The sequence below is a fragment of the Natator depressus genome, chromosome 10 (assembly GCF_965152275.1).
Source record: "Natator depressus isolate rNatDep1 chromosome 10, rNatDep2.hap1, whole genome shotgun sequence".
In the NCBI taxonomy this organism is placed as follows: domain Eukaryota; kingdom Metazoa; phylum Chordata; order Testudines; family Cheloniidae; genus Natator; species Natator depressus.
In genome coordinates this window covers 20,698,478-20,712,577 of record NC_134243.1, presented here as the reverse complement: position 1 = coordinate 20,712,577, position 14,100 = coordinate 20,698,478, and the positions used below count along the sequence as shown (strand labels likewise).

Below are 14,100 nucleotides of genomic sequence, written 5' to 3'. Positions count from 1 at the left end.
GTATTTCTGAAATAATAATTTGACAGAACTACTTTAGCAAAACATTCTAAGTGAATAAATGAAATTTGAGTGCATTACACATTTTATAAGATTCTTTTTATGTTCAAGATCTAAGGTAAGAGAAAAGTAAATTGCCTGCTTGTCATCTTAGTATTATTGCGTTGAGTAGTTCACACTGGCTTCTTATGGTAACTAACAAAAATAAGTTAAGTGTAGATGAGTGAATAAAAATAAAAACCCAAATCCAAACTGTGCATTAGTGAAGAAAGAGGTTTCATCAAATAGACTTCTGTTAAAATACAGCAGAGACCTGTTTCTGTTTTTTTGTTCAAGATGTAACATGCATTTTTGACCAACATTTTCAACTGTAGGTGCCTGAAATTAGACACCAATTGCCAGATCCACAAAGAGCTTCAGGCACCTAAGTCCAACATGTGGGCCCTCCCTGAGATTCTGAAAATGCCCACCAAACCCCTAAATCCCAGACACTTGAGTTTCCTCCAGTGGGCGTGTGCAAAACTTCCTATCTCCTGCCACTGCCAAGCTATTCAGCACCCTAGCTAATAACTAATCTCTGATGGGATTCTCAAGCAAGTTGTTCCCCTGCTAAGATTGCAGGTGGGGCCCAGTCCTTCTCTGAGCCATAGAAGACAGCTGAAGGCAAGCAGGGTTGGAATTTTTGGCACTTACTCTATGCATCCAGTTGTTAGAGCACTCAGCTGGGATGTGGAAGAATCAGCTTTGAATCTCCATTCTGCCTGAATTGGAGCCGGGACTGAACCTAGGTCTCACACTCCAGGAGTGTGCCCAAGCAACCAGACTATGGGGTTTTATGGGGTGGGGCTTTCTCAAAGTCTCCTGTTGAAGCTGGTATACTTCGTATAAATAATTAGTTATTTCTTGGAGCCGGGACTTGCACAAGACTTGTGTACATCCGTAATCATTGGCAGTGTCTGTCTGACAGTGTCAGTCTGTCTTGCTTTCGCTCGCTCAGCAAATATTTAAATGATTTATACAAAGTGAAACCGCTTCAGTGGAACAGTTTGAGACCCACCCCCTTTTGGAAGGTGGGACACCTGGGTTCAAGCCCCTGCTCCAGATGAGGCAGAATAGGGATTTGAAAACAGGTCTCCCACCTTCAAGGAGAGTTGTCCTGGCATCTGGGCCATTGGCTATAAAGGGGTGGGTCTAGTTGTAGTGGCACTGATGCTATTTCAGTGCTGTATTAAAGGATTGCCTTGATAAGTGTAGCTAAATCAGATTAGCATCAATAAACATTAAATATGCTTGGGGCGACAGACCCATTAAATTACAAAGCTGAAAGTGCTTCGTATGAAACCTTTTTTTCATGTGTATCTTACCACATTTTAATTTCCCAGAGGGTATATGAAGTTGCTGCAGTATGGTAACAGGCCCCCTAAACAAGTTTTGAGATTGACAAGGTGGGTGGGGTAATTTTTTTTTGACCCACTTTGGTTGGTGGAAGAAGGGTTACCAGATTAGGGACAGCCCTGGTATTTGGGGCTTTTTTTAATATAGATTTCTATTGTTTCTCTCTCCTCCCTCTCCCCCTGAGACCAACATGGCTACAACAGCATTGTGAACAAGTTTTGAGTTGTCATAGAAGGAGGTACAGCACTTAGATCAGGGCAAAACACAAGACTAAAGTTACCTATCAGACTGCATCTTGCTGTGCTACTTATGTTGCTTTTATAGCCTCTCTGTTACTGCTTTTCCAATGATAAAGACAATGCAACAGTAAGGGGGCTTGGGGGGCGGGGCAGCTTGTCACTGCTGGCCGTTTTCTTTCAGACCAGTAGGATTCTGGGGAAGGCAATAGGATGTCACTTTAGGAACACACCAAAAAAAGAGAGATTATTTTCCTTTCTAAGTTTAAAAAAAAAAAAAATTGTCACACAGGTTAACATCTCCCTGCAGCTTTATCACTGTAACTTTTTCATAAAAGACCAGAAGATGAAATTGAGTTTTCAAATGACATTTTCTGCCTTCTGTGGAATTGTAGAGAAGAGCCAAGAAAAGTGACAGTAAGAGGAGGGGAAGGGGGGTGGGGAAATAGGCTGCAGTGGAACTCTAAGCAGTTTTTCTTCATCTCTAAAAGTGACAATATTTTCTTGAAAAAACTTAGAATTTCCCCTCACATTGACAGCACGTACTCTCTTCCCATTTCACCTAGAAAGTTATTTTACACAGCCAGTTGGTACACCCATCACACAGCCACTAATACTAACGGTTTAATGAAAGGTATGGGACATGAATTTATTCTTGCGGCTTTAAGCCATAGGGTAGCCATATTGTATTTCTGAATGAATATATTGCAATGTTTGGATAGAGCTGAGCAGGCCTTTCAGGCGGTCAGTGCTAACGAGGCCAATTCAATTACAGAATGGGGCACATCCACCCTAATTGAATTGACCTTTGATAGAGCTGAGCAGGCCTCGTTAGCATGGTAAGGTAACTCCCATCTTTTCATGTGCTGTATATTTATACTGGCTTACTGTATTTTCCACTCCATGCATCTGATGAAGTGACCTGTAGCCCACAAAAGCTTAGGCCCAAATAAATTTGTTCGTCTCTAAGATGCCACAAGGACTCCTTTTTGTCCATTTAAGAGCACCAGGAGGATCACATTCTTAGAATTCCCTGAAACACGTAGATTTGTGAAGCATTTGAACAGGAAGTCCATGAACTCCCCTTGATAGTCAGGCTTTAAAAGGCAAAATATGTTTCAAGCCCACAGCTTCAGGAATTGTAAGTCCAGGAGTTAGGAGGTTCAAAGATGCTGAAGTGATATTTGTAGGAATCAGAGATGATGGGTGGCTGGGCCAATACCCTTCTGCTAACTTCTTGAAGATTCAATATCTTAGTTGACATGATAATGTGTGAATTGCCATCTGCTTAGGCAGATGACCCTTAAGCTGCTCTTTTGTTAAAATTTATGTAGTTTTAACCAGGTTGGCTTACTGTAAACCAGTTTTAATCGTTTGCATTTGTACTTTAATTAGAGAGGTTGATTTTCAGTGGCTGGTAACCATTTGCAGCTCAAAAGGCATGTCTGTATGACCCATTAGTGCAGAGCAAGCTGAGGTGTAAATATAAAGTGTGCCACACAGTCACTCTGCCTGTGGACAGAAAGTTCCCCAGTGCACATTGGGTAGGACAATACTCACAAGAGAGTTTTCAGTGCACAGCAGAAGGGTCCTCACAGCCAGTGAGTATGCACTATGCTGTAAATTTACACCCCAGCATGCTGTTAGCTCTTGTATAGACAAGCCCTTTGAACCTTTACAATAAATTTGGTACTGTTTGCTAACCAGGAGAATGCATTATACCTATAAAAGCATATAAAACACTTTCAGATTCTTAATTTTTATTAGCTAAAATGCATCATTCATCCTTTTTCTGTTTACTAGATTAACTTTTTACTCGTGATTTGTATCAAGCTGAATTTGGATGGAAATTGGAATTCAATTAAAAATGCACAAAAACTGGCATTTTAAAATTTTAAATTAAAGAAACTACCTTAAATGTGCTGATACACAAGTTTATTTTTTCTTAGCAAAACACATTTTTCATTAAAAACTGATTTACTAAACAGAGGACGTATTATCTGTAGTTAGTGAAATTAACTGATTATTTCAGGCTACTACTTCCTTTAAGATTTCAGATGTAGTAGATCTTATCCTCTCACACCTTATTTTTTATTCAGATTGGAGGACAAGTTTTTCTTCTTTTTTCAAACTTTAAACTGAAATGAAGAAAATATTCTCTCTACCCTTGCTGATGCTATCAAAAGCTGTTTTGGCATTTTCACAAACAGTGGTTAAAGATGCTTAGAAAAGGAGTACTTGTGGCACCTTAGAGACTGACAAATTTATTTGAGCATAAGCTTTCGTGAGCTACAGCTTACTTCATCAGATGCATGCACTAGAATATACAGTGGGGAGATTTTATATACACAGAGAACATGAAACAATGGGTGTTACCATACACACTGTAACGAGAGTGATCAGGTAAGGTGAGCTATTACCAGCAGGAGAGGAAAAAAAACCTTTTGTAGTGATAATCAAGGTGGGCCATTTCCAGCAGTTGACAAGAACGTCTGAGGAACAGTGGGGGGGGGGGGGGAGGGAATAGTTTTACTTTGTGTAATGACACATCCACTCCGTCTTTATTCAAGCCTAATTTAATGGTGTCCAGTTTGCAAATTAATTCCAATTCATCAGTCTCTCGTTGGAGTCTGTTTTTGAAGTTTTTTTGTTGAAGAATTGCCACTTTTAGGTCTGTAATTGAGTGACCAAAGAGATTAAAGTGTTCTCCGACTGGTTTTTGAACGTTATAATTCTTGACGTCTGATTTGTGTCCATTTATTCTTTTACGTAGAGACTGTCCAGTTTAGAGTGACTTCCACCAGATCAGTGGCTAGACTTTAAAACTTTGACAAACTTGTACTGCTTAAATATTTTAATAGACTATCCTAAATTTAGGCCTTAATTAAATTTGAAATTATTACATAGGCTCTTTTTTTTTTTAAATAAACTTGTATTTGATTTGAATTTTTTTTTTAATTCTGTTTTTACCTGTCCTGGTTTTAATCATTAGATGCCTTGTGTTGTGAACTGCTTGGAGAGTACACAATGGGCACTAGTTTAAATAAAAACAAAACCAAAAAACGGCTCTTGGAGCAAGAGAACTTTTCTTGCTTCATTCAGGATTTACTTTGTACTTTCTTGTTCCACTCCTAAAGTACCAGTAAGTTATGCAGGTCCTATTGTTGCTTGTCACATGAATGATCAACAAATCCAAAGGAAATCCTAAGAGCAGAGGAAACACTACCCTTTTTTGAAATGATGGTGACTCTAGCAAGGTGTTCTGCTGAGCTTCCTGAAACAATAATTTGCCTTGAATTAAATGGGGCCTCTGAACTCCCTCCATAGTGCAGAAGATGAATCTGGTTGCTGATTCTGGAAATACTCTTAGCATGAAAGTAGCTCTGTCGGTACTGTTTTGTTTAGGCTACTTAAACTGTGGTTCAGCTGTAATGCACACAGAGATGGCTGTTTCAGTATTCCACTCAAACTGTGGCTTTGATGTATCTGATCAAAAACCTTTGTTGGGGTTGTCACTGACACTGAAAGCAGCTAACCATCTGTTTTTAAATTTGTATCTATATCTTTTAAAAATGGAACTAAACTAGGTCCCTCTCTTATTCCCAATTCCTCACAGAAATGAATAAAGTTAAATACTGCAAAAAGAAAAGGAGTACTTGTGGCACCTTAGAGACTAACCAAGGTGCCACAAGTCCTCCTTTTCTTTTTGCGAATACAGACTAACACGGCTGTTACTCTGAAACCTGTTAAATACTGCATTATTCCTCATGGGGTGCGGGGGGATCACTTTGCCTATACATTAAACAGGCAATTTACATTCCGCCTCACAGTGAATTTCTGTGCTAACATTTCTTAGCTTTAAGTTGCTTGATTTAGAGCTTGTTTTGTTTTATATTTTGGGCTTTTTAAACACAATGTTAATTTATTAGAAAATGGCTAGCCTAGGAATTATAGGCTGCATGTCTTGCTACCAGAGGTAAGTAGTATGCAAAGTTTTTAATATAGCACAACTGTATCTCAACCTGTGTAGTGAGCTACATGCACCTAAATGGTGCACTTACATAACTCAGTAAATTTGGCCCTGAGTGATTTAGTAGCACAAGTTCTATTGGCTTTCAAGGGAAGATATGCTCCTACATAATTTAGGTCTTTTTGAAAATCTTTCTTTCCATTCACAGTATTCTTAACTAACAGGTATAAAAGTCCTTCTATAGTGATACTAACCTAAAGTATACAATTAAATCGTATGCATTATACGTGATGATAAATTATAAAACAATTTTCAGATTTTTTCAGCCATCTGGTCCAGTAGTGTTTTCAAGCAGAATGGGATGGAATAGGATTAGTCGCAGCCTTAGGGAGTTTGTAATAGTCTGACATGCAAAGCATTTTGCTGGTCTTGTTTGTTCGTTTTGGAGGTGCTAAATCTCTGTTTGTGAAATTTGCTATTTATGCTTAATTCATATTTCTAAATTGTACTGTATCTGAAGTGATTTGTATTAAGTGTGAAAGCAATGCACATTAGCAATACTTAGCTGTAAGAATACATTTATGTTTAAATTTCATGCCACGTTTATTGGCATTCACCAGAGAGAAAAAAGAGAGAGTCACCATCGTACATACCTGAACGGGCATTTTCGTATTTTAGTCCCTGCAGATGGAATTATGTGACCATTCTTATTCTTGCAGTATTTTTTAAAAGTACCAGAAATGGCATGGAGCTCCTGCTTCAGGCAGCATGCATGGTGGACTGTCCAACAGCACTGGAGTCCTTGGCTCTAGAACCAGGTGGATGAGCTGTCATCAGAACTTCATCAAAATTGGACTATCTACATGAAGCAGTTTTGATTCTGATGAAGCAGCAAAGTTTGAAAACAAGGGCTGTCGATAAATTGCAGTTAACTCATGCAGTTTAACTCAAAAAAATTAATTGTGATTAAAAAAATTTATCGCATTTAATTGCACTGTTAAAAAATAGAATACCAATTGGAATTTATTAAATATTTCTGGATATTTTTCTACATTTTCAAATATATTGATTTTTATTATAACACAGAATACAAAGTGTACAGTGCGCACTTTACAAATATTTGCACTGCAAAAATAATAAAACATATAAAGAAATAGTATTTTTCAATTCACCTCATACAAGTACTGTAGTGCAATCTCTATTGTGAAAGTGTAACTTACAAATGTAGATTTATTTATTTATTTTTTTGGTTACACAACTGCACTCAAAAACAAAACATTCTAAAACGTCAGAGCCTACACATCCATTCAGTCCTACTTCTTGTTCAGGTAATCGCTAAGACAAACAAGTTTACGGGAGATGCTGCTGCCTGCTTCTCATTTATGTCACCTGAAAGTGAGAACAGGCATTCGCATGACACTTTTGTAGTTGGCATTGCAAGGTGTTTACGTGCCAGATATGCTAAACATTTGTATGCCCCTTCACGCGTCAGCCACCATTTCGGCGGACATGCTCCCATGCTGCTGCTGATCATTTAAAAATAATAGTGTGTTAATTAAATTTGTGACTGAACTCCTTGGGGTAGAATTGCATGTCTCCTGTTCTGTTTTACCTGCATTCTGCCATATATTTCATGTTATAGCAGTCTTGGATGATGACCCAGCACATATTGTATGATTTACAAATATTGGCATTGCAGCTTTGACAAAACACAAAGAAGGTACCAATGTGAGATTTCTAAAAATAGCTGCAGCACTCAACCCAAGGTTTAAGAATCTGAAATGCCTGCCAAAATCTGAGCGGGACAAGGTGTGGAGCATGCTTTCAGAAGTCTTAAAAGAGCAACATTTTGCTGCGGAAACTACAGAACCCAAACCACCAAAAAAGAAAATCAACCTTCTGCTGGTGGCATCTGACCCCAATGACGAAAATGAACATGCGTCAGTCCGCTCTGCTTTGGATCATTATCAAGCAGAACCTGTCATCAGCAGGAACGCATGTCCTCTGGAATGGTGGTTGAAGCATGAAGGGAGACCATATGAATCTTCAGCACATCTCACTTTCAGGTGACGTTGTAAACGAGAAGAGGGCAGCATTATCTCCTACAAATGTAACCAGAATTGTTTGTCTGAGCAATTGGCTGAAGTAGGGCTGAGTGGACTTGTAGGTTCTAAAGTTTTACATTGTTTTATTTTTGAATGTAGTTATTTTTTGTACATAAGTCTACATTTGTAAGTTCAACTTTCATGATAAAGAGATTGCACTACAGTACTTATATTAGGTGAATTGAAATATACTATTTCTTTTTTTACAGTGCAGATATTTGTAATCAAAAATAAAGTGAGCACTATACACTGTGTTGTAATTGAAATCAATACATTTAAAAATGTAGAAGACATCAAAAATATTTAAATAAATGGTATTCTATTATTTAACAGTGCGATTAATTGCGATTAATTTTTTTAATCGCTTATCACAATTTTTCTGATCAGCTCTACTAATGTTAAAGCATTTTTCATCCCAGAATCTCAAGGTTTATGAAGTATACCATATTTGTTTGCTTCCTTTTCCTGCCACCATTTATGTCAGTGAGCTTTCCCCAAATCCCTGCTGCCTAGAGCTAGTATTTGGGTCACATTAGGGGATTACCTGAGCCGCATTCTTGAGGATAAGGCACAATTTTCTCCCCAGTTGTCTCTAGCAATAGATCGAATGAAAAGTATTTCTTCTTTTCAAGGCCCTAGTGATGTTACCTCAATATGGTTTAAAATACAAATGATGTAATTAAAAACAAGATTAAGTATACAGAGAAAAAACGATTGCGTAACATACTCCTTAAGAGTTAGTTCATGTTGTTATAGTACCTCTTTCTCTTTGAGGCCTGTCAGCCTCTCCACTCCAGGTAGTTTTCATCTTCCTTCCCCTCTCATCTAACTTAGAAGCCTCTTACACATTTCAGGTTTCTTTCATGTGTCTGGCTTATTTATATTCCAGACATCCTTCATAAAGGGCTGTACCTTCCAATACCTCTGGACAGGAGATTATAGTCTATCTTCTCATCCTGTAGTACACAAATAAGGGAACCTAGGCAGACCCATCGTATCTGACCACAGCAGTATTACTGAAGGAATATTGGAACTCAGAAAAACCATCCTCAAACCATTCACCACACAAAGGGCCAGCACATGACTGACTTCCTCCAGAAATGCCACAGAATTATCATCTTCCCTCAGAACTCCATCCTTGCCACCATGGATATCAGCTGCCTATACACCAACATACATCACAACGATGGTATTGCTGCCTGCCTCAAACATTTACAAGATAATGGACAATGCTCAGATATCCACCCCAAAACTCATCCATTTCATCCTCACTCGTAACAATTTTACATTAAACATACACACCATAGGAACAGCCATGGCTACTAGGATGGCTCCCCAGTATGCCAACCTCTTCATGGACCACCTTGAAGAATTTCTGGACTAATGCACCATGAAGTCAATCATATACCTGAGTTACATTGATGATATTTTTATCTTCTGGTAGATAACCTACAGACCCTCAAAGATTTCCACCACAACATCAATTACCCGTCCTCCATTAAACTCTCACTAGAACACTCTCACACTAGCATCAACTTCCTGAACACCATGATCAGCTTCAACAATAGAACCTGACAGACAACAAACATACAGATCACCACAAGTACCTTCACAGATCCAGTAACCATCCCAAACACACCAAGAAATCTTATCTACAGCCAGGCACTCAGATACCACAGAATGTGCTCCGAGGAGAACATCAGAGGTATACATCTTAACACACTTAAAACTGCCTATGCCAAACAAGGACACTCCACCAGAGGAGTAGATCACATCATGGAGCAGGCCACCCAAATGCTGCCAGGAGAACCTGCTTCAGTACAGAAATGAAACCCTTTTTAACTGCACACCCTTAGTTGTCACCTACCAACAATATGGGGTATCAAACCATTATAACCCATACTAATGGGGACCACAGCCTAAAAGAAATCTTTCCTGAATCCCCCTCCCCTTTCTGGCTTTTAAACCACCTCCCAACCTCATCATCAGCAAGGACTCAAAGCAACACCAGACCCTCCCAGAACAGATGCAAAAACCTGTAGACATCTCTCCAATGCTATGATTTGCAACACCCCACATAACACACTTCCCAATATCCATGGGCTCCACACATGCCTATCACAACATGTGGTGTACCTCATTGAATGCATTAAGGGCCACAACAACAAGGTGGATGAAACCCAGCTATCACTACACTCTTGAATGAATTCACACAGAAAACACCATATCACTTGTAGGTGAATACTTGTCACAAACTGATCACTCTTATGTGACCTCAGTTCTCCTCCTCAAAGGAAACGTGCACAACATCTTCAAAAAGACAAGAGCTTAAAGTCATAACTTTGCTCGACATTAAAAATCATGGACTGAATAGCGACACTGGATTTATGGCTTATCACAACAATTTAGAACCCACTTAAATACTCCCCCAACCACATTACTGGAGAGGTGTTAGTGGGCCACTTTCACTTGAAATGTGTATTAACTAGTTAGTATACTATACAAATCTGTTCCACCTTGTATTTAGCTGACACATTTTCCAGATCTGAAGAACTCTGTGTAGGCTCAAAAACTTTTGTCTCTTACCAACAGAGGTTGGCCCAATAAAAGATATTCCCTCCCCCACTTTGTCCTATCTTTTAATGTCATTCACTCTTATAATCATTATCCCTTTGAATAAACAGATTTGAGGGTCTTGTTATCTTTAGTTCTCCAAATGTTAATTAGAAGGTAATGTGTGGATCCAACAGTTGACTTTCTGCTCCTATCTACATGCATGATCCTCTGGTTAATTACTTGATTTAGAATTACAAAAGGACTTTCAAAAAGAACATCCTCTCACATTTTTACTGTTTTTGATCAAAGAAGTAATGGGAAAATAGCTGGCTTGAATCTGAGTTTAAAGATACAGGGCTCCAATATTTTTAAAGGGAGTGGGAGGTTAGTTGGTCTGAATATCAATATGTTGCTAATATTTATTTTCTTCCTAAATGTAATATCATGTAAACAATTCCCTATTAATTTCACAATTTCTTAATCATTAGATTAAAAATGCCCATTAAGAAAATAAGGATAAACATGACAAGTTGTAGCTGTTCTTAGTCATATAGATGTCTGTTGAATTATAGTGGCTGCATGAGCCTAAAAAAGGAGATCATACTGTTTTTAAGCTCATTTTGTCCGTAGGCTGTGTTAACTAAATATAAATATATATTATTTTTAAACAGGCATTAAAGCTGTATTTTCTGGACACTACCATAGAAATGCCGGAGGGTCCTACAAGGAGCTAGAGATGGTGGTTTCATCAGCAATCGGATGTCAACTGGGAGAAGATACCCATGGGCTTAGAGTGGTCATTGTCACAGCTGAGAAGATTGTTCACAGATACTGCAGTTTAAATGATCTGAGTAGCCAAGGAATAGAAAAAGAGCTGATGGATTTGATTAAGCAAAATTAGCCATTTTCTAACTATGACAAGTCTCCAGTTTATTTTTAATTCACATTTTTTATTTCCCAGATAGAAACACTAGCTAAGCAAAAACAAAAAAGCCTACCGTGGGCTGAAGATGATTCCCAGTTGTGTATTATGCACCAAAATAGTTGTCTCAACTCATTACCATCCTAAATAACAAAGCAGAAAAGTATGCAGAGATATTTATACCTTTGAGGGGAAATGAAACCAATTATAATATGAAAAATAATAGAGGTAATGCTATCACTATTGATTTTGTAATGGGAAAGAGCTGTTCTGAGGGTTAGCTGCTCTACTCCTGGATCAGACTTTTATAGCATATCCATGAGTAGGAGCAGTGGCTTCTGGATGACAAACTCAACTCTAGTTCACCCTTCTGTTCTAGTTTGATAGCCCACAAGATACATCTCAAAACCATTATACTTAATGTTCTCTATTAAATGCTTGGTAATCCTCCAGAAAGTGACAAAGTAAATGTGGCATGTTCGTATTCAGTATGGGCTAATCCAAAGCCCTTTGAAGTCAGAGGGAAGACTTCCATTGACTTCAATGAGTTTTGGATCTCACCCTATTTCTGCTTCCTTCCAGTTGATGTCATCTCCCATCCCAAGCCTTTATCTTCAGAACTACTACAGCAATCAGAGCAAGCTGGATTCTTCTCTGCCTAGCAAATCACCATTGTGGGTGCTATAAGAGAGACAAGACTCATAATTTGAGTCTGCAGGAGTGGAGGTTAGAAAAGCCTGTAAACTAAGAAAATATAATAGGAAAACCATAAAGAGAAACTAAATATAGAAGAGTCATTTTACTGTTGCCTCTTGGCATTTAACTGCAATTAAATTTGCTATTGAGAGTTCCCTGTAAGAGCATATCCTCGTTAGAAAACAGCTGACTCCTAGACAAAGGGAGATTTATGGATGTCCAGTTCTACCAAACTAAATTGCAGAAGCTCAAAAACTGCCTATGCTGTACATTCTTTTTAAAGAAAAAAGACTATAATATATATATTGTTTTAGTCTAGGACATAGTTTAAAAGATTCGCTAAGTACAATATAAAGTCCCCAAACATCCTGAGAGAGATTTTTGGTCAATGTAGTACAGGGGCGGGCAAACTTTTGGGCCTGAGGGCCACGAGTTTCTGAAATTGTATGGAGGGCCGGTTAGGGAAGGCTGTGCCTCCCCAAACAACCAGGCGTGGCCCAGCTCCCGCCCCATACCTGACCCCCCCCTGTTTCTCGCCCCCTGATGCCCCCCCCCCCCCGGGACTCCTGCCCTATCCAACCCCTCTGGGACCCCAGCCCCATCGATCCCTCCCTGTCCCCTGACCGCCCCTGGACTCTCCCCTCCCCCCGCTGCCCCATCCAACCCCTCCTCTCATTCCTGTCCGGCCTCCCGCCCCCCAAGACCCCTGCATCATCCAACCACCCTTTCTCCCTGACTGCCCCCGGAACCCCCCTCCACTGACTGCCCCCCGCCACCCCATCCAACCCCCCCCCACTCCTTCCTGACTGCTCCCCTGGGATCCCTGCCCCCATTCAACCCCCCGGTTCCCTGACCTCTGACCACCCCCGCCCCTGCCCTCTATCCAACCCCCCCCCACACTCCCTGCCCCCTTACCGCGCTGCCTGGAGCAGCACCGGTGGCTGGTGGTGCTACAGCTGCGCCGCCCGGCTGGAGCCAGCCGCAGCACAGAGCACCGGGTCAGGCAGCACAGCTGCCGAGCCGTGAGCTGGCCCCGCCGCCCAGAGCATTGCACCAGTGACGCAGGGAGCTGAGGCTGCAGGGGAGGGGCCAGGGCCTAGCCTCCCAGGCCAAGAGCTCAGGGGCCGGGCAGGAGGGTCGGCCGTAGTTTTCCCACCTCTGGTATAGAGCCTCCAAGCGGCCTTAGTTAGATATTGTTTTAATAGTCTGGTTTTTCAAGAAGCCACCTCAGATTTGGCAGCTAATGTCCTTCACCAAGGCTAAGGAACAGATTTATAAAGTTATTTAGGCTTGATTTTCAAAAGTATCTAGGTGCCTAACTTCCATTGATTTCAATAGTAGTTAGGCACCTAGCAGAATTTTCAAAAGTGCCTATCTGTAGCTTTAGGCCCTTAAAAATCTGGCCCCAAATGTGTTGAGGTTTCTTTGTCCTTACTGCTAGTTAATGCTGTAGAGTGGTGCTCCCCTTACAGTTTGTTGCAAAAGGAAGGGTATTCCACTGTTACTTATAGCGTTTAAGTATGTCCGTTCAGGTTATGGCTCAGCGGAAAGAACAGAGAGTATGATAGGCACTGGATGGTTCTGTTGGTCTTGCCCCATATAGTAGAGTAGGCAGAAAAGAAATAAGGTGGGCCATTTAATTGTGAGGGTGATATTTGGGAGAGCCAAGATAGATTTGAAAAGAGCGGTTTTCCGTAAACACGAGAAATTAATAGAATGGGTATGAATAGAAGTGGTTCTAAAAATTTTAGAATTTATGATTTCATAAATGATTATATACACACACGTGGAATTATAAAGCATGAATGTGTTTATGCAGAACCATTTTACCTATACAAACTCATAACTCAAATTTCAACATTAATTCATATTGTATAAATAGTTCCAAGTTTGCTTTTTATAAGAGATTTTTTTACCAAAATTGTCTATTGTTTTCTCACTAAAGAGTATTACTACACTGTAAAATCTTTTAAAATCCAATTTAAATTTTATATTCCAAATTCATGATTGAGTGAAGTATAAGAAGCTTCAAGAATTATACATCACTCATACAGTCTACCATGAGAAATAAATATACTGTATAAATAAGGGCTTTCAAGTCTTATTAATAACGACTCTTTCAGATCCATTCATGACACTATGCTGGAATAAAATAAATACAAGGTTCACTGAGCCAGTGGTGCCCGCCTTGTTGCCACAGGTCTACTTCTCCTGTCATGGGTT

The 14,100-nt window shown here is 39.7% G+C and overlaps 1 protein-coding gene across 3 annotated transcripts in view; it reads left to right on the top strand.

Moving 5' to 3' along the window:
* CPPED1 (calcineurin like phosphoesterase domain containing 1) overlaps positions 1-12,420 on the top strand; it is a 78,194-nt gene extending 65,774 nt beyond the window's left edge. For all 3 annotated transcript variants that reach the window (XM_074965423.1, XM_074965424.1, XM_074965422.1), the window contains one exon: positions 10,931-12,420. In XM_074965423.1, the coding sequence (XP_074821524.1) occupies positions 10,931-11,160 (230 nt within the window). In that variant the 3' untranslated portion in view covers positions 11,161-12,420. The remainder of the gene's footprint in view (positions 1-10,930) is intronic.
* The last annotated feature ends 1,680 nt before the right edge of the window (positions 12,421-14,100 follow it).